Here is a 27986-nt window from a genome sequence, read left to right on the forward strand (position 1 = left end):
CTATGAGCTAGTCACAGTTTCTCAGACTCCTTCCTGGGATACTGCCAAATTCACACTTGCAATTTGAGAGAGAGAAAAGTAGCTACTCTGTGGGTCTATACTCCCAAAACTGATGAGTCCTCATCAGCTAGATTGTTAGGTCAGAGCAAAACATTCTCCTACCAAATGAAATGGTGGGGAGAGAGGTGGGGAGAAGAGGGACTTGGCACATTTTCCCACAAAAGTACACGGGACTAGTGAAAAAGGTGGACATATTCCCAGAATAGAAAAACACTTGTATGGAACATACATGGTCCAGCTAACTCATACCTTCAGCACCACAGAGCTTTCAGGTTTTTCCCTTTCTCACGCTGTTCTCTTTAAGTATAGCACCTCAGCAAGGTAAGTCTCTTAGCTCCACTTCCTGGGCTTACTCTTCATATTTCAACTATCAGGTCTAACTCTCCTCAACTATCATGTTTCACACTCCTATAAACTGTGCTCCCTGGTGGGTTCAGTGTTTCCTGCTAGGCTACTCCACAGTAAAATGATGTGGCTAATGCAGAAGAAAGAAATTTCTCACACAAGACAAAGACAAAGAATGTTTCCTTCCCAAAGGCTGGGTTCTTTGTTCACCCATAGATGAGTATCTTTTCTATGCCAAAAGTCATATTCTAAAAGTCATGTTCCCAACTTCTACCATGACTTGACACTTTATGGCCACCACATGCATTGCTGATCCTTAGGTAGCCAGTGGCTAGCAGCCAAGTAATTCTATCAGTTTTTATCAGTGAACTTCTTCATTCCTCAAAAAGAAATTTAAATTAAAAAAAAAAAAACCACCTTCTTTACACTTCATTTAAGACAAGAATTTTTAACCTAGAGTCTCTGAATTTGGCTTTTTTAATATTTTGAAAACTGGCTTTCTTAGTAATCCTATGTCTTCTATTTTATGCAGTCAAAAATATTATTTTAAGAAGGGGTCTATATCCTTCACTACACTATGAGAGGGGTCCATGATACAGAAAGTTTAAGTACTTATGATTTAAAACCTTAATGTCTCATTTTCTGTTATCTGTTGCTTGCTTATCTTCTTTGATTTCATCAAATGAATATCTAAATCAACTCACTTTTGTCTACCTCTTAAGTTATAAAATGGGAATACTAATACATCTATAATTTGTACTCACAGATTTTGGGGAAAATGTTTCACAAACCTTCAAGCACATATATAGAAATATAAATAATAGTATCAGGTCACAAATCATGGGAGTATTGTTATCCAATATATGTGTTTGTATTAAATTATATACATGAAGATGATTTATATACATATATTATCCACATGTATGTATTTTAAATTACATATGTTCATGTATGCTTATGTGCATGCACACATGATATATTTGTACATTAAGATATCCTTCTTTACCAATCAGTTAAATGACTGGACTCCTTTATTTGGAAGTGATTCTTAGTGATTATTCTGGCCATGGTAATTCTCTCCAAGCCATGGTTATAGCCAGTTGTATTTTGTGGGGATACAAAGGTATATTCTCCTTTCTGGATTAGGTGCTTTCTTGGAAGTGAATAAATTTCAGTGACATTTTAATTTATACTGAAATTCCTCAATGCATATGTTAAACTGCATGATAATACAACAGAAGTCAAATGCAGTTGGTTATATAAAGAATATATTTTTTAAATCTCTGCTATGCTTACTTTTTACAATAACTAAATATATATTTGCTCCCTTCATATTGCCTTAGTATCAGTATCAGTATATAAAAGTAGATGCTTTAAAATTTTTCAACATAAATATTGACTTGAAATAGGACCAAGCAAAAGAATTTTCAAGCTTTGGGACTTTAAGAAATTTTTGAATTTCCTTATTCCCATCTACATAGATTTTTTAAGTCACCTTCTCTCCTAGTGACAAATCTATATATTTTAAAGGCATCTGGTACCAGTCCAAAAACACTCCCAGTTTTTTCCAAATTTTATTTGCAACATTAAGTATTAGTAATACTTCCCTATGGAAACTACCTCACCCTTTTTGTTACTCCTGCCTTTGACCTACTCTATCCACCTTTGTATAATGAATGTGCTTTCAGAAGGTAAGGAGAAATTAACCAATCAGGAAAAAACCTCTTTTGTGAAATATTTGCAGCACTCCTATCACACTTACCTTTGAAAGGAAGTACCAAGGCATTAATAAGTACTACAGTCTCCCAGAGTAGTTGTATCTTTCCATATCTAAATGTGTAAATGTGACTGAGTTCTTATGTTTATATATACACTCCTAAGTCTTTTCTTATACAGGAAGTAAAAAAGGAACTGAATTCTTGCCTCGTTTTTTAAGCACATTCTCTACCCCCACCTTTGTAGAATGTGTGTGCCCGCGCGCGCGTACACACACACACACACACACACACACAACTTATACTTCAAGTTTCAGAATTTCTTGTCAACAGCAGAGTAACAGGGCTGTATAATAGAACCAGTTTCTAAACAAAGCAGTTCTGTGGAATTGGGAAGCAGGGGCCAAGCCAGCCAAAAAACGGAGCAGTCAGAAGGTGGTTCACTTTGAGCAAAGCCAGAGATGGAACTGCAAACAATGAAAAGCCCAGCAAACCACATCTGTAACATCAAACCAAAGCCCAATCCATAGATCTAGTTAGTGTGGAAAACACTGCTAAGGCATAGAGCTGTATCTTTGGTCCTGCCTGCCACTACACACACACACTCACTCCAAACTCATCAGCTGTCATCTTTGAATGACAACAGTGTGCACATCAAATTTCAGTGCGTTTTTATGCCACAAAAAGCTCCAAATTCACATACCACACATGGTCAGTGCTTACAGAGAGCAGTTTTGCGTTTCTTCAAGGAGGTAATTTTTACTTGCTCTGAAAATATCAATACGTGTATATATCCATGCTCTTTTAATCATTTTCAAGATAGAATCTTCCATTGCGTATGAGGTTCAGGAGCTGTTCTTCAATATCTTCTTGGCTCTGATCTTATGAGAGTTTCAAAACCTGTTAAGTAAAATCATATGTAGAAATCTTCAATACACATCTCTTTGAGACTGTGGGGGGAAAGGGAGGGATTAGGACAAAACCTAGAAATATATATTAAGTAGAAACACAGTATTTTTTTTTAAACTTAAGTATCTGTCTTCAACTGATGAAATAATCCTGAAATTCTACCCACAATTTGTGAAATGAAAGCTTGGTGAACATTGCCACTTTGAAGAAAAGCAGACTCTTGCCTCCCACTGAACCCTGCGTAATAGAAGCCATGAAACACTGCCGCTGAGATGGGGGCAACCATTTTGAATTTTCTTCTTCTAAGTAGCCCAGTCTCCATGGCCAGTTTTAAAGGTTTTCTTTTTTATCAAATTTGAAAGCCAGCCTGACAGGCTTTTTTAGTTGAAAATGAAGCTATAGAAACCCACAAATGGGGATTTTTATCTTTAAATAAAGTGAATCCCAGATGGTTGCAGGTATTCCATGGTTGCTTAGAGAGACAACAAAATTCTGTTCTTAATCTCATGGGGCCCAAAGTTTCTGAAGCAATAGCACTATGTATAAGCTGCCAGGTCCTGTGCATGTAACAAGAGAAATAAAACATTGTCTCTGAACTTTCTGAAATTTATTTTAGCCATTACTTTAATGTAACTTAAAAATCTACACAGCACTAGAGTGTTTAGCCTATACAAAAGAATTTACTCCCAATCTAGGACTCCACAATGCAGCTGGCGCCTCTGCATATTACTGTGAAAACATTTTCAAATATTCTGATTATTACTTGTCCACCATTTATCCTTGGTGCCTACCCTTTAGGTTTATATTGGAAATTGTCCAAAAGACAGTTTTAAGGAGAGCAAAGATTGGCATTTAATTAGATTTTATGGGTGGGTACATCATCACACAAACATATGTGACATATATATGACATGATATATGTGTCTATGGAAACACAATTCCCAAACAAAAGTAGAAGGCGAATATTCACATTGTTAAAGATCATTTGCTTTACTAAAGTATTTAATATAAGTTTACTTTATAATATAATATCATACTTTAGACTTAAAGCTCTTAAGAATCTCAGAGGTTACCTATTCTAGCCTCCTCATTTTATGGAGGAAGAAACTGAGTCAGAGAAAAATTACTTGCCTGAGGTCTTATAGGAAATAAGTAGCAAAGCCAGGATTTGAATTCAGGTTTCTGATTCTAGATTTAGAGCTTTTCTTGAAGTACTTATAGTGAATAGATCTAAAATCCTATGAGATTTGTAGTTTGGGTTGTTTTTTTGTTTGTTTGTTTTTTAGGAAAACAACAATGATACCAAGCCTCAGTAATTCAGAATAATTGGGGAAAAGAATTAAGAATCTGAATTAGCAGATAGATCAAATCATAGATTAACTTTTAAGAAAAAAAAAGTTTTATTTCTTTCAAAAATATATGACATCTGGGGCAGTTAGGTGGTGCAATGGATGGAGTACCAGCCCTGAAGTCAGGAGGACCTGAATTCAAATATGACCTCAGACCCTTAACACTTCCCAGCTGTGTGGACCCTGGGCAAGTCATTTAACCCTAACTGCCTCAGTAAAAAAAAAAAAAAAAAAAAAAGACATCAATTAAGAAATAAATTTCTTTAGATTTTTTTGGTAATTTGTAAAAATATAATTAGTAATGTTATGTTTATTTATAAATGGCTACTTCTGAAAGCTTGGAAGCAGGTTTTTGTTTTTTTTTTTGGTAAGTTAGCTGTGACCTTTGTTATCATGTTGTTTTATTAATTTGTTTAGGAATTCTGTTTAATATAGAGCAAAGGTACAGGGGATTAGACTATTATCCGCTCATTGAATGAGTCTTTGTAAAAGGGAAATGTCAACCCTGTTCAAATTCTCACAACTTTTTAATTAATGAAATCTGAATTAATGAAATTTTTCATTAGAGAACTTTGTCTGTAGAAATAACCAACCTGTAAATACTATCTTTTCTAAATGATGGTACTTGGTTTTGTTCCTTACAGATTATCATCTGCGGGAGACAGATCATCAGCAGCTACTTAGACCACAGCATTGAACTCAAAGTAGTGCAGCATGTGATGGGGCCTGATGGGCAGGCTGTGGTCAGAGAGCATTTGGATATCCTCCCAGGCAAACGCAAATTGCCATCCTACATTCTAGAAAATCATGAACTCACGGAGCTGTGTGTGAAAGCTGAAGGAGATGAAGCCTGGTCACGAGATGTGTGCTTGGAAGACAAATCCTCTGACTACAGTGTTGTCATCCAGGTAGGAGAACAACAATGGTTGGAAAGAGAGGATCTTGTTAGAATGAGACCTTCTTGTAGAGTCCCTTGATCCTTAGCATATTTATTGAGAATCTAAGGGAAAGTAACTCATTCATATTTTTGTATATCTTCTGTCATTAAAGTAGTAGAAGTAAAAGCGGAGTGCCAGTCACCAGCTTCACTTGAGGTATTCTCCAGATTGGCCCTGGCGTGTCTCTTTCCCTGGCATACACATGTCCTTCTTTTTCCTTTCTTTTTTTCCCCTGAGGCAATTGGGGTTAAGTGACTTGCCCAGGGTCACACAGCTGGGAAGTGTTAAGGGTCTGAGGTCAGATTTGAAGTCAAGTCCTCCTGACTTCAAGACTGGTGCTCTATCCATTGCACCACCTAGCTGCCCCCATGTCCTTCTGTTTCAAGCTCCATCACTCACTGTTTTATCATTCTCTCTTCCTAGAAATTCCTCTCTTTGTCCCTTTGAAAATAGAGGGGCTGTATCCTATGAGATGAGGAAACCTGCCAGGTTCTGCTTGGGTCGATGGATTCACTTTTATATCTGATATAAAGAAATGTTTGGTTTTTCTGTGACTTTAAACTGGGTTTTTCTGTTTGTTTGTGTTGTGGGCTTTTAAATTCCAACTAGCTTACATTTTTATCTCCATGGTTTCCTTTTTAACTAATAAAACATTTAGCTTCATGATTAAAAAAATTATCCTTATTGGAACCTTTCTGTCTTTGTATATACAGGTGCCATCTTCAAACAGTTCTATTATCTATGTTTGGTGTACAGTTTTGACTTTAGAACCCAATTCTCAAGTGGAACAAAGAATGGTGAGTACTTTCTTCATCCTCAAAACTGTATGTGGCTCTGACCTTTCATGTTTTGAAATAAATTAAGGGCAGAGTGACCCAGAGCTGAGATTTATTGCAAGTTTGTTTCAGCATCAAGCAGCTGGAATACTGCAACAAAACAAATATGAAAGTTGTTCTGTCCTTTCATTTTTTATAGATTGTATTCAGCCCTCTTTTTATCATGAGGAGTCATCTTCCAGACCCCATTATCATACATTTGGAGAAAAGGAGTCTGGGATTGAGTGAAACACAAATCATTCCAGGACAAGGGCAGGAGAAATCACTGCAAAATATAGAACCTGATCTTGTACATCACCTAACATTTCAAGCAAGGTACTGGAAATGTGTCTCTGTCTTCCTAAATGAACTCATTCCAAATAGGAAAGGAATTATGTAAAATTCACTGTTAAAATGTCATGTTTTTCATGCTGTCTTAAAAGTTCTTTTGCCATTTTCCCTCTGACCACTCTTTCAGATAAAATCCAGCCAAACAAATTAATTTCTCACAAAAACAAAGCCGATAGGTAGTTTGGATTAAGTAAAGTTCACAAGTAAACCAGAACTCTCTAGAAGACAAACAGACAAATAGGATAAGTCAAGAAACAAGATAATACACAACCAGTATGATCAGTCCCAAAATGATCAGGAACTGATTCATTCCCAGACCAAACAAGATTTAGCAGAATGGATGCAAAAGAGCACTGAGCTTGGTGTCAGAAGATCTGAATTCACATCCCACTTTGCCACTTCCCAGCTTGTGAATCTGAAGAAGACATTTCCTTTCTTCGATCCTCAATCTCCTTATCTGTAAAATCCTTGTATTTCCTACCTTTGGGATTTGAGAATTAACTGTGCAATTACTTTGTAATCAAGATGCTTTCTATTAAGTTGTTATCATTATTTTTGTTTCTAAGTAAATTTGTAATTATAATATTTTGATAAACTATAAAGTTTTGGAGTAATTATGTAGTTATTCTTATTTTCTCTTTCCATTTCACAGGGAAGAAGAGGATCCTTCAGATTGTGCTGTCCCTATCTCAACAGCACTCATCAAACAAATAGCTACTAGGACTCACCCCGAAGGCCCAGTGAATCAGATTCTCACAGAATTCTATGGCCCAGAGAATTCTCTCCAGCCTGTGTGGCCCTATAATAAAAAGGATACTGACAGGTAATGTTCTCCAACCATCTCATCACAAGTAGTACATCATCACTTAGGGAAAAGTTGACATTTTATTTATTTACAAAGTTTGTTATAGTAAAGGTAAGTAGAAGTCTTTTTCATTTGTTCATCAGATTTTGAGATTTCATCTTCTTATGAGTAAGTTTTTGGAGATTTAACTGAAAACCTAGATTATCTGAAAAGACAAAGCTCATAATATACAATTGTTGTTTCCTTCTGGTGACCATTTCAGAGAACGAATATTTGATATGAAGATAAAAAATGTTCTGTGTCTGAAATCATTAAGCCTATTTTAGGAATACTGAATTTATTCCATTCTGTCTCTTGGATGTGGCATTTGGAGCAGTAATGAACAGCTGAGTCAGTGGGACAGCCCAATGCGGGTGAAGCTGTCTGTCTGGAAGCCGTATGTTAAGACGCTGCTGATAGAACTTCTGCCCTGGGCCTTGCTTATCAATCAGTCTAAGTGGGACTTGTGGCTTTTTGAAGGAGAGAAAATCGTTCTTCAGGTTCCAGCTGGCAAAATTATTATCCCTCCTAATTTTCAGGTACCTTTCATTTCAAGTTAAAACAAATTGTTTTCTCTCACTGGCCAGAATTTACTGTGGTATATTGTCTAAATCCTTACCCATATATGTTATTTGTAGGAAGTCACATTCAGCCTTCTAATATATAACTATAGAATATGAAATAAATTTTGATACTCAAAGGTGACAATGTTGATATCACTAAGCTTTCTTTCTTCTTCATTTAGCCCTTGAGCTGATTTAAACTATGATAACTTGTGCTAATTTCAAAATGTACTTGTCATTTCTACAGCATGTACAATAGTTGGCAAATATAAGCAACAGTTTTACTTGAGATGTTTGTCATGTTCTATCAAACAACCTAGCATATATTAACTACTACTGTCTCTCCAATTTCCCTCTTTCCTGTCCCCATTTTCAACATACATACTCCTAGTAGACTTTTTCCCCCTGAAGATAATCTTTGTGAAAGTATGTGCATTTCTCATGATCCAGTCTGACTACTTATTGTCACGAGAACTTTGACCTGAGCAACTTCCTAACTGGACCAGTTTCCCCTTCCAGATGGCCCACTCCCTGCTCTCCAATGTTCACCATACTGGTGAAACACCGTGAAGACACTCAGTTGACATAGCCACCATAATCTGGAGCCCCCAAACCCAAAACCTGGCCCCTGTCTATCCAGCAGCTGGAATCAGAGGCACAGGCTGTCCCACCCAGTGCTAGCAAATGCTTATAAAAGAATTGGAGTTGGGGGGTTTGGATAAAAGTTTCCTAAGATACCTGCTAAGTGATTTTGTTAACTACAATATGTTATTTGTAATACTACATGATAACTACCAAAAAAAATGAGGCTTATAAATTTAGAAATTCCAGGCATCTTAGAGCTCATCAGGTGTGGCATCTAGGTCACATGGTAGATAGGGTTTTACGATTTGGAGTCAGGAAAACCTCTCTCATTGTTAGTTTTCTCATCTGTAAAATGAATGTAATGTACCCACCTCCCAGAATTGTTGTGAGGATCTAAGAGGATGATTATGTAAAATGTTTTTCATACTTTACAGTATCATATAAATGTTAGCTATTATGATTTGAACCTCATCATCTTACAGATGAGGCAGAAGAGGTTGGGTGACTTGCTCAAAGTCATATAGGAGGTACTGTATGTTGCTAGTGGCCTATTAGGGAATCAAAGGCATGATAATGTTTCTAGTTGTGCAAGACAATAGAGTGAAAAGAATGCTCAAATCGTGTGGTTCTTGAGTCAGACAGAGCTTCAAGACCACCATCTCACCAGCAGAACAGAAACATTTGTAGGTGATTGAATTTTTATCTCTCTGTGAGTTTCAAATGATGGTAATTCTTAAAAGTAGATCCATATAGCATGTGTAAGTAATGTTCCTGGGTAAAAATGAAATTAGACTCACAAGTTTTTAAACCTTTTAGAGTTAACAGGAATGGGTTTTTTTTGGTAACTGAATACCACTGTGAGTCCTGAACAATTTTAATCGCAAAAAATGTTAAAGTCTGAATTTCCAGAAAAGCATATCTCAGTTAATCAGTTATCCAAGCATTTATTCAACACTTCTTTTCTGCCGAGCATTAAGTGGAAAAGCAGTCCTTGTTTTCCAGAGGTTTATGTGCTACAAAAAGATTATAACATGTTTACAGAGAAGCAAATATAAGATAAATATAAAGTGATTTGGTAGTAGGGAGAGGCAAAGAACTGACAAAGGAGTAGGGAGGGAACTGCTGGCACATATAAGGTGGGACTATTGCATTAATTAACAAACATCATGTAACCTAAGTAATTCTTATGCATTATTTTCAGTTAAGGTAGGGAAAAAATCCTTTCTAATTGAATAATTGATTTTCCAGGAAGCCTTTCAAATTGGAATATACTGGGCAAATACAAACACCGTACATAAGTCAGTAGCAATTAAATTGGTCCATGACCTGACATCTCCCAAATGGAAAGATGGTGGCAATGGAGAAGTTGTAATATTGGATGAAGAAGGGTTTCTGGGTGTTGAAATAAGACTTGGTGCTTTCCCAGGACATCAGAAGGTACGCTTAAAATCTAGATGACTACAGGAAAAGTGTATGACTGCATGCATGCACACATACATACACATTTATATATGCACATGTGTGTATGTATAACAATATATACTCATATCTGTACATAATTTAATATTAGTCTTCTCTTATTTCCTCTAAGTTTTAAGATATTAAATTAGAACAAAGAAACACTAGATTCTTAGATTCATAGAGCTCTTGTTTGTAGTTTTTTCCTGACCAATAAATTATAAAAGCTAGATCACATAATTTATCCAGGAGTTGTTCTATTTCAAAATACTCAGCAGTCACTTGATTTAGAGTATGAGGGGAAAAAGGGGTGGAGGGGAGAGGAGAGGGAAGGATCTATTCCAAAATCTCCACATATTGTATTTGGCCTTTTTTCTTTAGGTTAGAAAAAAAGAATTGTTCTTCTTGCAAGCATTAAGGAAAAAACAAAAAAAAAACAAACATAGGCAGTCCTTGAACTGAAAGCAGACTCTGTTTCTAAGAAAAGCAATGTAAATTTAATCTGATTTCCCTTAGAAATAATATTTAATAAGGAATTTTGGCCTGATAATCAGTCTGATGCCCAACTTTTTAACATAGGTACCTCAATCCAATGGGAAAAAATCTGGGTATTCTAAATTGGCAGTAAATTACTAGCAGTGATTTGCACCCGAGAGTGCTGTACCCAGTCAGTTACCAATTCTTTTTGTTATCCTCCTTCCTCTCTACTTATATACTCCACAGCTTCTCTAGTCCAGGCCGTCATCATGTCTCTGTATTCAGTCTCTGCCCTCTCCAGTTCATCTTTCTCACAGCTACCAAATTGATATTCTTGAAACATATGTCAAAACATGTCACAACCTTGTGGAAAAAGCTTCAGTCCTGTTCCATTGTCCTTAGGATAAAATATGAATGGCTGCCTTTGGTATTTGATACCCCTCATAAGCTGGTTTCAATCTTTCTTTTTAGACTGATTAAACATCATAGCCTCTCACTTATTCTATGCTTCAGCATAGAGGTGAGGTTTTAAGGAAGCTAGGGCTTCTGTAGGGTAGAATGAAAGGAGTTCATTCCAGGAAGGGAGATGGGATTTCTGGAAGGTACACATAGACACTCTGACTGGGAAGAAGAGTCAAGACATGCAACAAGGCTGCTAAGATGGACTGAAGCCATCTAAGGGAGAGCTCTAAAAGCCATAGAGAGAAACAAGGTTTCCTTTCACATATACCCCACCTCCAGAAGCTCCACTCTTTTAAAAAGTATATTAAAAAGGAGAAAGTACACAAGTAGTGGAAAACAAGACAGGTTTCTAAAGATGTGTCCCACTATATCCTTATAATAAAGCTTATACCCCTTGCAGGAGTGTAATCCCTGCCAATGTATAAATGAGTAGATATGTTCTTGAAACTAAGTGGAATGGAAAGGATAGCTATCATTGTGATGCCTTATAAGGCTAACATTTAATATTACTTTGATGCAGCTATTTTCAGGAGGGGATAGAGAATAGGCCTCTAGAAATTGCAAGAAAAAATTCTTTACAAGGCATCTGCATTCATTAGTTTAAAAAAGGAAAAAAGGCATGGAATAAAAGAGTTTGGATTTTTGTTTGTTTTGTGGTGGTTTTTTTTTGTTTTTGTTTTTGTTTTTCAGTCTGGGTCAGTTTCTTTGGACTTTACTACAGATAACAAGTAAGAGAAGACACATGCAGTGGAAATCTTTTCATATTGGAAATGATTAGATTCTTAATGATCTGTGTGGAATTTGACAACCAATTGAAGAATAAAAGTCTCTGGATTTAAGGAAAAAAATCTACTCTTATTCACTTATTTGAAAGTCCCTAAGAAATTAGTTCTTGTGCAAGTTGACTTCCATGATAAGTTAAAGACAAATCTATGTAAATCACTGGATGGGACCAAGATTTGGAAACTCACCAGAGCTCAAAAACTGCCTGGAGTAATGAGTGTAGGCAGTAATCATGATCCATCATGACCAATCAAAAGCTGTACTCAGGAAATGTAACCAGAGGATTTTTTGGTTTTCAAAGTAACCAAAGAATTTTTTTTACTTACTATATCATGACATAAAAGCCACTCTTTTTCTTTCATCTGTCTCATAGTTATGCCAATTCTGCATTTCTTCAATGGTTCGGCAAGGTATACAAATTCTACAGATTGAAGATGAGACCATAATCACCAATGACACTCCATACCAAATATTTTGTAAGCCACAGTTAACTGTTCCAAGTCCTTGTTATGGAGAGGAGGAGGTAAGGGATTCCAGGAATGGTTTTAAGATTAACTTTTGCCACTGGGAAAAACAAACATTCAGACATGGGGTTCAATTAATCTCTTTAAAAAATTGAAGGGAAACCCCCTCAAATTAAAAATAGGTGAAAATAAACCTATTGCTTTTTCTTTAATTACAAACACTGACAGAAGTCATGGCCAGTGCTTCCAGAGTAATTAGCTCCCATCAGACTCTTCACAAAGCAGCAGATTCTGATACAATGCAGGCTTAGCTCTGTCTGATATACATCTGTTCAGAGGCTGCAGAACAGTCCTTTAATATGCTTGCTGTAATCTATAATAGCTGTGGAAGCAGTTCTGAGAATCTACTCAAGGTTCTCATGGAGAAGTACATCTGCCTCACAGGCTGAAATGTTTGAGGTAGCAGTTTGGATAGAACTCCAGTACCTGAACAAAAGCCATAGATCTGGAAACATTGAAACTGTGTGCAGTTGAAAAGGTTAGCCATGAAAATGCATCAACTCTTTTATTTTAGAGTCCTGGTGACAGAATAGTATGTGCAGGAAATAAACATACAGAAGGAAGAGGCCAAAAATGCTTAAAGGGATTCTGAGGCAACCACTTTTACGATTAATAGGAGTGATTAAATTTGGTGATATTAAGGTAGGATTTGAATGAGACTTACAAGCAGGATACAAACTAAGCTATATGTTATTGAAACCATTGTAGACCACATTTCTTTTACAAAAATCCCCCCCTTTTTTTTCCAACTTTGGAGGAGTTAAATGTTCAGATCCCAGCTTGCAGATTTTGAGTATTAAATTGCAAGCACATTCAGAATATTCATTTAATTCAATGCCTCATGTGGGTAATATGTGATGTTTGGCAGATAAAAAGATAAATAAGATCCTTAGTGAATTTATAGTTTAGCTTATCACATTATCTTTCATTATCTTTAGCCCTTGAAGTTGTTATTAAAATAAGCATAAAAGATAGAAATTTTAACCAGCCATTTTAATTATAAGTATTAACATGAAATATGTAATATGTGTTATCATATAATAATATGATTTAACTTTGCTCCTTTGAAATGCTACAGAAAAATGCTGGGATGTACTGAAAGAAATGTACCAACTAGTTATACTTCTAAGAACATGGGAAAGGAATAGTGTCTTCTTTATGGGGGTCAAAGCCATGTTGCAAAGAAAGGTGTGGCCTCCTATCACTTCTCCCCATTTCATAATTCCACAGCAGAGAACCTTTGCTTCATCTCTACTTCCAGTTCTTTACTAGAATTGGGAAAAGTTCTCCTATGATCCTGTGAAGAATTACTGCAGAGAAATCCCTAATAAAGTACCTTTGTTTAACACAAAGTACTTTCACTTACATTAGATGATGTATTTATGTTTCATAACAGTACTGTGAAGTGGATCAAGTAAGTATTTATTAAGCCCACTTTACAGACCAGGAAATTAATACACAGCCAATAAATGACAGGACCCAAACACAAGACTGGATCTTCCCACTTTTTGACTCTTGCTTTGGACCCTGAAGATTTCCATCTAAAGCTTAAGATAAAAGGTCACTCCTTTTACCCAGGGCCCTTACCCAGGCAAAATTGTAAAACTGGGAAAGTTTGTCTTTTGTCGATCAGGAAGCATTTATTAAGTGCCTACTATGTCTCTGGCACTTTTGCAATTTTCCTACCCATTTTTCCTCCTTGACCACTTTTGCCTAATTATCTCCCACTTTTGTCCACCAGGAGTATCAGATTCAGAAATGAATCTCTGCCAGCCTTACATTGGCTTAGAAAACCACAAATTGACATTTATATCTGTTGTATTATAATTTGGAGGGCTGGATGGCTAGGTGATGCAATAAAAAGAACACCAGCCCTGAAGCCAGGAGGATCTGAGTTCAGATAAGGCTTTCTAAATCTACTAGCTGTGTGACTCATGGGCAAGTCCCTTGGCCCTGTTTGCCTCAGTTTGCTCATCTGTAAAATGAGCTGCAGAAGGAAATGGTAAATCATTTCAGTATCTTTGCCAAGAAAACCCCAAATGGGGTCACTGAGAATTGAACACAATTGAATATTTATTTCATTAAACATTTATTTATTTAGGCAAGGCAATTGAGGTTAAGGGACTTGCTTAGGGTTACTCAGCTAGTAAGTGTTAACTCTCTGAGGCCAGGTTTGAACTCAGTGCTCCTGTCTCAAAGGCCTGTGCTCTATCTACTGCTTCATCTAGCTACTCCCCCTTCCCCACCCCCAGTTACATTTTGATTTAGTTTCCGGCCTGGAGTTTTGTGGAAGGACCCAAACAAAGGCTGGGAGGTTGACATCCCTGATGTAGACATCCCTGATCTACCAAATAAATCCCCAAATCTACCAAATCTACACAAAGACATAATTGACATATTACATGCTTGTCCTTTAAAAAAGACTTATTTCACCTGTATCAGCCAATATTTAACTTCAAGAATGATTATATGATGGTAGAATGCCAGTTACTTGGGTATCTAGATAAGGATGGTTATTCTAGGCAGGAGTATTTTTCCAGTGCCCTTCATATCTGTCAGGGAAAAAAAAATTCCCTTCCAATTAGAGTTGTCCCAGAGAAGAATAGGCCACTATGAGAAGTGATGAATTCTCTCTCTTCGAAGGTCTTCAAGCAGGAGACAATCACTTGTCCATTATGTTTCAGCTGGGATTCCATTCACAACCAGATTGGACAATAAGGCCACTGAGGTCCCTTCCAATTTTCAAATAATGTGATTGTAAAATAGCATGCTCGTTATGGGACCATGCGTACCTTGCATATGAGGATGACTCTAACTTCAGTTCATATGTGCCCTTTCTATTCCTCCATGCTCAGTACAGAGCATATTGACATGTTTGGTGCCCTCCACCCAAGGAGGGCAAAGGAGATCCTCCTGGCTACTCTGTAAGGCTGCCATATATCCACCATATTTTAACATCATCATCATAGCTATGTTGAATAATGATGATATAAACTATTAATAACTTAGTATCTTAATATTTACCTTCATATTGAGGAAATTGAGACTTTGAGAAATTAAGTTCTTTATTCATGGTCACAATTGATAATAAGCACCTGCAGTATGGCTTAGTCCTGGCACTCTCTCTCTTGGTTCCAAGTCCATCACTTTTTCAAACACACCATACTTTATATACAAGTGCTTTTCTTACCATAATCTTGAGATAAGTAGGACAAAGTATTTTTATTTCCATTTTATGGACTTGCAGACTAAGAGAGGTTAAAGAAAACCTAGCAAGGAGCAGAACCAGAGCCCAAATCCAGATCTTCCTTTTTTTTTTCCTGAGACAGCTAGGAAGTATTAAGTGTCTGAGGTCAGATTTGAACTCAGGTCCTTCTGACTTCAGGACTGGTTCTCTATCCACTGTGCCACCTAGCTGCCCCTCCAGATCTTTTTAACTTCAAGTCCATGTTTTTCCTATGCTCTCCTAAGTAGTTTTATTCTTTTTTTTTTTTTAATTTTAAAACAAAACTATGTTCCTCTATGGTAATCTTCCTTTGTACCATCTTTTCTCATTGCAGTGTTTGCATGTTCCAGACAGTGCAACTTTTAGCATTAGCCCAGGGAGACATCAGCCTTCTATGGAAACCAGTTCTCTTCCTTGCTGGGACTTGATGCCCGACATTGGTCCGTCAACATTGGAAATGTCCCTTCTGCAGAAACAGATTTTGCTGAGTTTTTGTCCTGCTGTGGGGGCTGAGGGGGCACACTACTGGAGCCTGCCAGCTGTGGTTAGACCAGAGCTTCCCAGACAGAGTGTGGCAGTACCCATTGGGACCTGCGGGGAAAATGGATTCTCTACCAGGTATTTTAAATCTTTGTGAATGACCTCGTTCTTTTCTTTGCTTGTCAGTGTAGCAGTTCATCAAGAAATAAGCCAGAAAAATTGGGAAACGAAGAGTTACACGTGCTCACCATGTGTTAAGTTTCAAGTTAGAGTGGATGTTTTTGTGAGTGTGTGAGTGTGTCTATTGTTTGAAGTCTTAGACTTTTGTAACTGCTCAGATGTTATGATCACATACAAATTGAGCAAGTTTGTTATTGTCAGGCTGAGCAGGCTGTGGCGATGAGGCTAGTCCTCCTGCTGTGTGATGTCAACACACAAAGTAGTAGAATTCCTTAGTTTCCACAAGGTATGGAACACTGGGGTTAGAATGATAAAAAAAATAATAATAATAAAAAAAAAAAGGACAATTGGGAAACATTTCCTTAAATTCACATTTTTCCTTCAAACTGAAGATTTTCTTGAGAAAGAAGACACAATAACACGCTAAATACCATGTGCAAAAGATGCTACTCTGCGGTTTTCACTGTATGCAACTTTCTGTAATTACTGATGACCATTTATGTAAATAGCCATAGGATCAAACCAGGGACATGGCATCGTTAGTTCTTACTGGACTTTTCTATTTTGTGGTTGCTTGCTTTTAAATGCACTGAATCCTTTCTACAGCTGTCAGGGATAACTTATGTACGGTGTATGTACCAACTACAAAAGAAAGCATATTGTGACCTTATGAGAGAAGCACCTTATTCTTTTATATTTTGAATTTATAGGCTTGACTTTATTTGGGATTTTAGCCTTTTCAACTTTTTGATGTATACAGATGTTCTGTGGTAATTTTTTAAAAAGACAATAGTCCAAAGTATTTTACCCATGTTAGCCAAAATCATGTTCCCTAGCTCCTTATTCCGCCTTCCACCAGATTCAATGAAATTGTTCACATCCTTCTTTCCCCTGCACCCTTTCGCAAGCGTTTCTAATCTTCAGCTTTGTGGAGATGTTCTCTACTCAGTTTGGAAGTATAATGGATACTTTAGAGAAGCATCTTTGAAAAAAGATGTGCATGAACTTGAACATTCTAAAACATGGTATTAAAAATCTTGAAATAATTTGAAACAGAATGTGATTTTAAAATTAAAATAGGATTTGCAATTTGTCATTAGAAACCTACAATGCAACTTCCCAAGTTGCTTTTTCTTGGATCGTAAGGGCCCTCTCCTGGTCTCAGCCCCCAGCTTCCTTGGCCAAAGGAGGGGGAATTCTCTGAACTTGGCTTTTTCAGTCCATTTGAAATTGGGCCAGGGAAATAATACTGGGGTCGATCCAAGTGCTGTACTCTGAAAGTGAATTAGCCCTCCTACTAGAATCCAGATTGATTCAACACCATTTGGTAATATCAGTAATGTATTTTCCCCAAATGCTAAATTGGCAGTTTACCTTGGCATTCTATCACAGAATTACAAAGTTGGAAGAGACCTCAGAGAATATTCAGCCCAACCAACACCTGAACAAGAATTTGCAATAAAAATGCTCTTACCAAATGGGCACCAACTTTTCATTTGAAGAGTTTCAAAGAGGAGAGAAAGCCATTTTATTGTAAACTACACCATGTCCTTTTTGGTTACCACTAACTCTTAGGGATCAAACTTAAGTTAAGCCTTAAATCAATCTGATTTAGTAATTTCTACTCATTACTTCTAGTTCTACCCTCTGAGGCCAGGCAAACTGAGTCTACCCCTTCTTCTATGTGAAATCCTTCAAATACCTGAAAGTTACCTTCATGGCTAAATAACCTGAGTCTTTTCTCCTCCTGGCTGAGCATCCCCAATTCTGAGAGTCCTCAGCAATATTTCAAGGCCCTTTACCATCAAATACAATCTTAAGAATAGAAAGGGTTCACCTTTGTTCATTGACTAACTCCCTTGAACAAAAGAGATAAAAAGTTTCTAATGAACTTACAACGTAATTTACACAATATAAAGTAAAGATTTTGCAATTTGTTTGATATTTGTAGACAACCAAATCATTCAGATCATGTCTGTTTTGAATGGGGAGGGGGACTTGGGGAGATGCTTAAAATACTTTCAGAATTTATAAATGTAAATTTGTTAACTTTTCCCTACACTTTGGTGAGTAAGCTTAATCACTCAGCAATTAACTCCAAATGGTTAAAGTAATTTTATTCTTATTGATTGACTTAACCATTACAGTAAAAGAAAATGGGGGCAGGCCTGAATAAACATTTGTTAAGTATCTACTAAATGCTAGATGCTGAAAATACAAATTGCAACAAAAAGGCAGTCATTTTCCTCAAGGAATTATGTTCCCCTGCTCTTGGTATGCAGTGGAAAGTAAAAGCAGACCCTGCCTTCTTGCAGCTCTTATTATAGTGAGGGAGATTTAAGTGCAAATCAGTATTTACCTCAGAAACCCTTGCTGTCTTTGAAAGGTAGTCTCCAAGAGAAGACCTCGGAGGAACCAGGGAACCTCCTGCAGAAGGCAGTATTTTATGGTCAGAATCAAAGATTCCTTCCTCAAGTCCTGGACTTAAAATATGCCCTGCCCTGCTTGTGTGAATATGTAGGAGCTTCCCTCTTACCTGGGAAGTCCCTCCTCTTCATCTTCTCTTATGATCTTTCTTTTCCTTCCAGGTCCCACTGAAATCTGACTTCCTCTGGGAAGCCTTCCCCCGGTCACTCAGACTCTAATCTAGTGCCTTCTCTGATCTTTCTCTGGATCCTAAATTGCATCATTTTTATCTGTATTCGGGTTGTCTCCCCACCACTGGCCGCTCCTAAACTACTGAACCTGCCTCATTTTTGTCTTTATAGCCTCAACACTTAGTGGCACGTAGTAAAAACTGGGGGGAAAAATTGTTTGAAATTAAACACAGTATCTCATCCCCTTCTTCATTCTTATCATCACAATTATGTCACAGCTAGAGGATTCTCTGAAGAAAAGTCCTGATTCTAATATTCCAAAATTACCATACAATAGCAACAAGAAACATTCACTCTACACCTATTCTGTGCAGGTTTAGATAAGATATAATTCCTGCCTTCATAGAAACTTCACACTACTAGGGAAATGAGCTCCAGTGCATAATGTTTCATTACAAAGTCATTCCAGTTACAAAATGTGGGGCTATGCCATGTCTGGTCACTATCAATGGCTAGGTATAGAGAAGACATGAGAAGAAATATAGTACTTCTTTTTCTGGGATTAAAAAAATCAGTTATCAATACTGTTGCTCTTGGCTTTCCAGAAAAAAATAACTTTGTCAAATAAACAAATTGATAGATGGTGATGGTTGTACAGTAAAATGAAGTGTCAATATGTATAATTTTACCTAGGTAGGGAACTGTCCTGGACAAAACTGCCTGTACATATTCAGGATGAAACTTTGTCTTTAGACAGATGCCTGGGCCATTGAGAGCTTAAATGATTTGCCCATAAGTCAGCATATGTCTGAGGCTAACCTTGTACCCACATATTATGACTCTTGTTCACTACTTAATATTCTGTATCTTAGCATAATATCAAACCCCCAAATATTAAAAATTATTTGTTCTTTTTTTCTTTCAGGGCTATAGCACTGACTCATCAGCAGTATCTTGGAGTCACTTACTTAACCCTCACAGAAGATCCTAGTCCTCGAATCATTCTCCACAACAAATGTCCAGTCACAATGCTTATGAGAGAAAATATAAAAGGTATTTCTTTATATTTATCATAGACATTAAGTTATATAGTAACTGGTATCTTTTAACCTGCAATAAAGAGTGAAGAGTTATCAGAAGAGTCTCAGATTACATGATATCTAAAGCTTAATGTGGCTCTGTCTTTCAGTTATAAGGCTCCTCACTCAATCAGTTTGAAAAAAAGTAATGAAAGTGTTTTTGAACATTTCAGATACTCCAAAGTTTCAAGTATATTGTAGAAAAATTCCAGCAGAATGTTCCATTCATCATGAGCTATATCATCAAATTGCTAGCTACCCCGACTGTAGGACCAAAGATTTACTTCCTAGCCTTCTGCTGAAAGTTGTGCCACTGGATGACATAGAAACTGAATGGAGTGATTTCATTGACATTAACAGCCAGGGGACACAGGTTAGTGTGCCAAATATAACCCTGCTGTGCCAGAGGTTTGCCTGTCGTTGTCTTCATTTATGTTTTTCAAAATGTTTGTCCGATGGGAATCTCCTTGTCCTTATATGAGAATTGTATCTGTATGTCTCTCTGTAATTCATAAGACTGTAATTCCCATATAAAAAAAAACATGTACTTTCAAATCGTCTAGAGATAGATATTTGGTAAAGGATGGAGTCCCATCCATGAAAATCCATGCAGAGACATACCAAAGGGATGACATTACAAAGTACTTACACAGAGAAGGCACCATAAGGACAAAAGCTTCAAAAATAAAGTTATATGGACATACCATACTTATATGTACATCAGAATGTTAGGGCTAAATCCAGAGTCCCAAAATCTTCATTAGAGGTAAACTGTTTAGTGCAAGAGAATACAAACTTTTTAATGCACTTGTATTAATTTTTTTTTAAATGTACCTATCCCCAATATATTTATATTTATTCATTTATAAATCCCATGTGTGTACCACTGTACTAAAATATTTCCTATGTTATAAAATGCACAAAAATAAATTTTAAAGGATAAGATAAAGATGAAAAAGCAATGCTTTTAAATAATTTTCATTTTATTTATTAATGGTATAAAATATTTTTCTCACTAAATTATTGATAATATTTTCAGTGAGAAGCAATATGATTGAATATATTTTAATATTTTAAAAAATATTTAACACTTTACAGTAGAACAATTGAAAAGTGTAGGTCTAAATTTAGTTTATTCCAAAGTACTTGGTTTTCATGACTGTTATAGCCAAAAAAGATACTTCACAAAGATAATGAAGTCCATATGGAAAAAGTGCATCTTTAGCTGCACTTCCTAAATCACGTTATTTGTTTTAAAATATTAATCACTAATTTTGCAAAACCTTTGAAATTCAGCCAGCACATTTCCAACTTTCTTGGGATAAACCAGTAACAAACTATTTAATTTGTGATTTTTTAAAAATGAATTTGAAAACACTGAAGGTCTTATAAGATTTTGAATAGTTTTGAAAATTGTTTCCAGTTGTTAAAATATACAAACATGAGAATTTTTGTAGTTGGCATACGTTGCTTTAAATAACAAAAGTCTAATTTTTAAATGTCTTGATAACTACAGTAGTATCATTCTTTAGCTAATATTTCAATAACAAATATGCTTAAGCTGAGGTTCATTGTTAGAGGTGATGTAAATCCATATTTCAAATAATCTTCTTGTTCATTTCTTTTGGAAGAGTTCTAGTTAGATCCAATGAGATCATCATTGTTCTTACTTCCTAATGTGGTAACTGGAGAATGAGAATTAGAGTTAAGAGCAACATGAGTGCTGCCATTTTCCTGTTTGTGCTTAAATCATCAATATTATCTTTAATTTATAGTTTCACTGCAGGAATTCTTCTAAGCCATTTATCTATTTCTGAGGATTTGCTTACTCAAAACTAGATTTTACTTGATTTTACTTTCCCTCAAGATAATATCCTAGACTATACATGACATGTGATTGTGGACCAAGGAAAGACACCTAATCATACGTATTAATGTGTAACTCATATATTAAATAGTAATAAAATTCATTCTAGATAAAAATAAATAGAAATAGAGGTCTCATCATTTTCTTCCCTTGCCCCACTTACTTATTCACCCATACTTAGAAGAATCCCATGTCCATCATCCCTAACAAGAGGGCCATCAGTCAGTGCTTGGAGATTACTAATAAAGGAGAACCACTAACCTCTAAGGGCAGCCCTTTCACTTTCAGATGACATCAGATTCAAAAGTGGCCTTTCTGCTGTTTTTACCTGTTGTTCTTCATATGTAAAATCCTCAGGTTAGAGCTAGAAGGAACCTGTGAGATCAAACCATCTAGTTTAAAACCCTCATTTTATAAAAGATAAATGATCACACAGGGAATAAGCTCTGGTTCTATCTTCAGCTTTCATGCCATTATTTTATATCTCTTCCGAAAGCCAATTTGAACCCTTTCCATATGAGAGTCCCTTCAGATGCTTCAAGACAGCATATATACAACTGTTCATACTCTTTGATCCAGCAATCCCACTGCTAGGTTCATATCCCAGAAACATCCAAAAAAACAAGGAAAAGGAGCTGTTTGTACAATTTTTTAGCATTTCTTTTTGTCATGGCTTAGAATTGGAAATCAAGAGATGTCCATCAGCTGTAGAATGGCTAAACAAGCTGTGGGAGATGATTATAATGGAATTTTATTGTACTGTAAGAAAGGACAAACAGCATCATTTCAGAAAAATCTGGAAAGACTTATATAAACTGATGCATAGTGAAGTGAACATAACCAAGAGAATACTGTACACAGTAACAGTAATATTATTCAGTGAAGAACTATAAATGACTTGGTTATTCTCAGCAGTACAGTGTTCTAGGACAATCCCAAAGGATTAATAATGAAGCATGTCATCCACCCTCAAAGAAAGAACTGATACTGATTGAATACAGACTATAAAGCATGTTTTTCCCCATTCTTTCATTTTTTTTCTTTTATTCAGATCTTCTTTTGCAAAAATAACTAATATAGAAATGTTTTACATAATTGTACACGTATAGATAGACTATACATGTCCCAGAGAGGGAGGAATAGAATTTGGAATTCAAAACTTGAAATAAAAATGTGTTTTAAAATTTTTTTTCAACAGTCATCATATCCCCCTGAAAATCTTTTATTCTTGAGCCCTTCCTAAAATGTGGCAGCTAGAATCAAACCCAACATTCTAAGTGCGGACAGGCCAGAGCAGAGTGCAATGGTGGAGTCACTTTCCTTATTCTGGGTACTGCATCTCTATTAAAATAACCTAGGATTACATTTGCTTTTCTTTCAGTCACATCATGGATTCATATGAATTTTCAGTTCACAAAAATACCTATAACTTTTTCAGGAAAATTGCTATCTAAACATATTCATTTTATGAAGTTGATTTTTTTGAAACCACGTGTAAAATTTTATATTCCATCTGAATTTTATTTAATTAGATTCAGTGGAAATTTTGGTGGAATTGTTGAGAGAGCATATGCTTCAATTTCTATTTCTCATATATAAATTCAATGAAGGTGATATTGTCGTGTTCTGTCTTCAGAACTAAAGAACACTATTTTGAGTGACAAAAGTTCAAGAGATGGTCTCTAATGTTGTATTGAAATTTTATGGCATTTTAATTCCGCTTTTCCTGGCTTTGAATTTCACTTGTCTCCCTAGATCAAGGGCCAGGGAAAGCCTCTTGAAGACAGACTCCTTTCTGCATAAGAGCTGCTTCCTTTCATCAGAAGAGCAACTCCCTTCTCTCTCCTGTGATTTATATGCCCTAGTGTATCACAGAAGGGTTGTCTGAGAAAATCTGAAACAATTCTTCTTTTAGAATTTGAAGGAAACAATGATCTGCGGGGCATATGGCACACAGTTCCTAAAAGATTAATGGGAACATGAAACTTTGTTGGGGTCCAAAGACCACTGTCAGTGAGGGTGCAGGAATGAGCACCTTTTCTCAGTTTTGAAGCATCCCTGACTACAAAGGCTTGAGGAAATCCAGAGAGAAAAGAAATCCCCAAAATAGAGCTTGACAGATATGATCCTGATGCTAAGAGAATTCCCTAGATATTTATAAAGAACATTTCAAAGAATCTCACAAATAGTATCACTGACTTTTAGGGAACTTTGAGACTCAAGAGTGTTTTGGTCCTTCTTTGGAAGGGAGTTTGGGAAGATTCCTTTTGTGTAGGAGAAAGAATAGAATGTACATTTTGGAATCCATCCCTTTGCCTTTTATATTCTTTCTGCCTCTGGCAATGAAGTTTCTAACAATGAAAAAGACCATTAGAACTTAATAGAGTTTTTGTTTTCCTTTTTTTTTTTTTTCTGAGGCAATTAGGGTTAAGTGACTTGCCCAGGGTCACAGAGCCAGGAAATGTCTGAGATCAGATTTAAACTCAGGTCCTCCTGAATTCAGGGCTGATGCTCTATCCACTGAGCTTTTGTTTTCTTTAATGGAAGTATTATGCCAATCTGTGGTTCATTGTTAGTAGATCTTAACAAAAAAAGTTTACCTGTTAGCAAAGATGTAACATTGATTTAGCTGATCATAACTTCCCACACCTCTTCCATTTGCTGTGATGTTGTGCCCTAGTCAGACCACGTGGATTCACACATGGAAGAGTCATTCGGCCTGTGAGACACTGATTGCCCATGCAGTAGGGCTTTTATTCTTTCGCAGTCAGGAAGTCATACCAGTAGTTAGAGCCTTAGTCCTCTGGACCAAGTAAGAGGAGTTTTTTCATTGTCTTTTTAAGGAAAATACTTTTTTTTTTTAAGCCTTTGTGGGTCACATGTTACTGTACCCCTCAATTGTATTACTTCCAGTTGAGCTTTAGGTTTGAAAGACTACATTGTTGTGGATTTCTCTCTCATTGTTAATAATATGACAACAATTTGATGCACACTTGAAGAATAAAATAAAGTGTTATGGAAAATACACTGGCATGAATTCTAGTCATAGAATCTCAAAATTGAGAGGTCTCTCTAAGACCATAGAATCCAATTCTTATCTGAACAAGAATTCCCTCCTCAGTATGTTCCACAAGTGGCCAGCCAGTCTCCACCTGAAGAGTTCCAATGATAAAGAGGCTATCATTCCTGCTTTAGGAAAGTTCTAATTGTTAGAAAATTTCCCCTCTTACATTAGGACAACATATTGCTAACTTCTACCTATTACATCTAGTTCATCTTCTGGGGTCTGATTTCTCTTCTACATAACATCCTTTCAGTTACTTATAGATAGATTGTATGTTCCACTAAGACTAAACACTTTTTAGAAGAAACTTTCCCAAGTATTTTGAATGGTCCTATTTCACCATTGTCTCCAGGTTTCTTAACATCCTGGCTGTGCTACATACTTCAACTTTCTTTAACTCAGTTTCCTTATATGCAATTAGGAGAAGAATGCAACTGAATCAGATCTCTGAGATACCTTCCAACTCTTAACATGCTATAACTCTAAATTAAAAATATTTATGTTGTAAAATCAACATCAAGACAGAGCCCAACAAGCTTTTGATTTACCCTCTATCCATCACTATTCTTTCTAGTCCAAACATTTCTTCCTTCTTGCTTTCTTACATACTTGTCTAGAAGAAGGAGTAACTATGCTAGTTCAAAGGTTCTCCCTCAGAATTAAAATGAAATAACATGTTATTTTATAACATGTTAAGAAAAAAAAAGTTTATTTAACAATAGCATAGAAAGCATATACAGTAAAAATAGCAGCATTGTTTCATTTGGGCACAGCTCCCTACATCTCTGATTTGCCATAGTGCCATGCCAGGTCATTCTACAAACATTTATTAATCACTTCCTATGTGACAGATACTGTGGTAAATTCTGGGAACACAAAAATAAAATATATATATAGAGAGAGTATATCTATTATCATCTGAAATAATAAAGATTTTTAAATGGCCAAATTTAAATAGATATGAAATCATACTAGAATGATTCAGAAAAAGGATGTACTTGCCATCCCAAATTTTTGTCCCAAAAGTTTATTTGTAAATTGGTTGTTTGGGACTCAAGACTATATTTTTCCACACAAATATGTTATATATGCTAGTTAAGTGACTCAGGTCAGCCCACAAAAGCCTACTTATCATATACATAAATACTTATATTTGTACTGTATACATATTTTATATGTACTTATTATCTCCCCTATTAGAATATAAGTTCATTGCAAGTAGAAATTGTTTTTATGTCCTTGTAATCCTAACACCTAGCAATATGCCTATCACAGGGTAAATAAATATACATATATACATATATTTTATATTGTTGTTGATTAATCACTTGATATATAGAATATATCTAATGCCTTTTCCAAAGGAATTTGATAAACAGACTCATTGATATAAAGATATCACTATGCCATAAAAGTATCCCAACTCTAAAGGACTTCCTTGACCTTCATTCTTCTTATCTAAGGAAATGCTAACTACTGTTAATTCTACTTCTACAACATCTCTTGAATCCCTCCTTTCCTTTCCATTTACCATTGGTACTTACTCCTATTGTCCATTTCCTTAACAACTCCTAGACTGTACTGAGTTAGCCTCTTAATTTGTCTTCCTGCTTCTCTTTTCTTTACATCCATCCTTTTCACAGGTGCTAAATTAATATTCCTCAAGCAAATATCTGACATATATATATATATCACCTCTACTGACTTTCTACTGTCTTTAGAATGAAATGCAAACTTCTGTTTAGTTTTTAGACTCTCCACAATTTGTATCCAGCCTAATTTTCCAGACTTATTTTGTGTTACTCTCAGACCCTCTATATCCTAGCCAAGTGTGCTTCTTTACTATTCCCCTTCTACAATATTGCATCTTCTGCCTCCATTATCTTGCTTAAATTTGAATTATGTTCCACTGAATTATTTTCAAAATAGGATGAGTTGTACTGTACCTGACAAGCAGGATTTTTTTTTTCATTTTTTCATTTATTTCTTTAGTGCCTAGCAATATACCTGGCACATAGTAAGTGCTTCAAAAATGCTTGGTGATTGATTATTTGAAAAGTTACATTAACAAGCATCTTGTTTCCCCCATAAAGCAATTCATTTCATTATCAGGCATTTCTCATGGTTAGAACCTTCTTTACAATGAGTCAGTCTGTCTCCCTATTTCTTCCAACTGTTGGTCCTCATTCTGCCATCTGAGGCAAGTTGGAATAAATTTATTCTCTTTTCCAAAAGAAAGCCCTTCATATAGATGAAGACTGGTATCACATATTCTCTTTTCCAGACTAAACTTTACCCATCCTTCAATCATCACTAAGGTGATAGGGTTTCCAGACCCTTCATCACATTGCTCGTTCACCTGTCAAAGTTATCCAGTTTGATCATGTCCTTTTAAAAGGCAGTGCCTACAACTAAAAACACAACACCACGTGTTATCTGACAAACGACTATCTTTCTTCATACTTCTATTAATATTGTTTAAGGCTAGGTAGTTAGGAGTTTCATCAGATCATTGGTCAATGGTAATCTTGTGTTAAACTGAAATTGTACACGAACAGTATTCAAGCCAAATCTTTCCCATATTTTATTTCAATTTATTTATTTTTTAAAACTAAAGACAGGACTGCATTTATTCCTGGCCCGATATAAGGAGCCAACAAGCAAAATTTCTAAAAATGAATGAACTCACTTATGAAATAATGATTTTCCTGTCAGCAGAAGTATGCAAGTAGTAGCTAGAAGACCAGAAAGGAGAGGGGGGGTGGGAATCAAATTTTATCATCGTCTAATCATCCTAGGTTGGGAAGGAAGAGGAGGGAGATTTTTTTTTTAATACTTTGAATTTAGCTAAATTCAACAAACACTTATTACGTAAATTCCCAATATGTTTAAGGCACTAGCAACTTAAGTGCTAGGTACTGGGAATACAAAACTGAGAAATGAAAATATCTTGAACAATGTGTAAACAAGCTAGTATGTTGTAGAAATACAGATAAGATCCTGACATGGTATTGTAAGAAAATTGGAGGAGATAGTCAACATTTGTAGCTTTGGGGATTAGTAAGTGAAAACATCACAAAGAAGGTGACATCAGTTTTGAATTGTTGCTCTAGATTATCTCTGAAGTCCCTTCTAACTTTCTGATTCTACATCTCATCAAGTCATTCTGTCAATTTTCTAGCTTGCTTTCTACTTTTGGCATACATTAGGAACCCTTTTTTCTTTTCATTTGAATTCATTTCTTGTCCCTTCAATTTCTACTTTGCACCTGCTGTACTTTGTGGGCTTTCCAATTCTCAGTTGTTCCTTTTATGT

General features: G+C 35.9%; 1 protein-coding gene across 2 annotated transcripts in view; it reads left to right on the top strand.

The window, feature by feature from the left end:
- VPS13B (vacuolar protein sorting 13 homolog B) overlaps positions 1-27986 on the top strand; it is a 1012351-nt gene that overhangs the window by 946182 nt on the left and 38183 nt on the right. For both annotated transcript variants that reach the window (XM_051970918.1, XM_051970917.1), the window contains 10 exons: positions 5023-5286; positions 6030-6113; positions 6292-6467; positions 7135-7305; positions 7664-7865; positions 9723-9911; positions 12028-12177; positions 15739-16022; positions 19587-19714; positions 19914-20113. In XM_051970918.1, the coding sequence (XP_051826878.1) occupies positions 5023-5286; positions 6030-6113; positions 6292-6467; positions 7135-7305; positions 7664-7865; positions 9723-9911; positions 12028-12177; positions 15739-16022; positions 19587-19714; positions 19914-20113 (1848 nt within the window). The remainder of the gene's footprint in view (positions 1-5022; positions 5287-6029; positions 6114-6291; positions 6468-7134; positions 7306-7663; positions 7866-9722; positions 9912-12027; positions 12178-15738; positions 16023-19586; positions 19715-19913; positions 20114-27986) is intronic.

This window comes from Antechinus flavipes, chromosome 1, assembly GCF_016432865.1.
Source record: "Antechinus flavipes isolate AdamAnt ecotype Samford, QLD, Australia chromosome 1, AdamAnt_v2, whole genome shotgun sequence".
Lineage (NCBI taxonomy): Eukaryota > Metazoa > Chordata > Mammalia > Dasyuromorphia > Dasyuridae > Antechinus > Antechinus flavipes.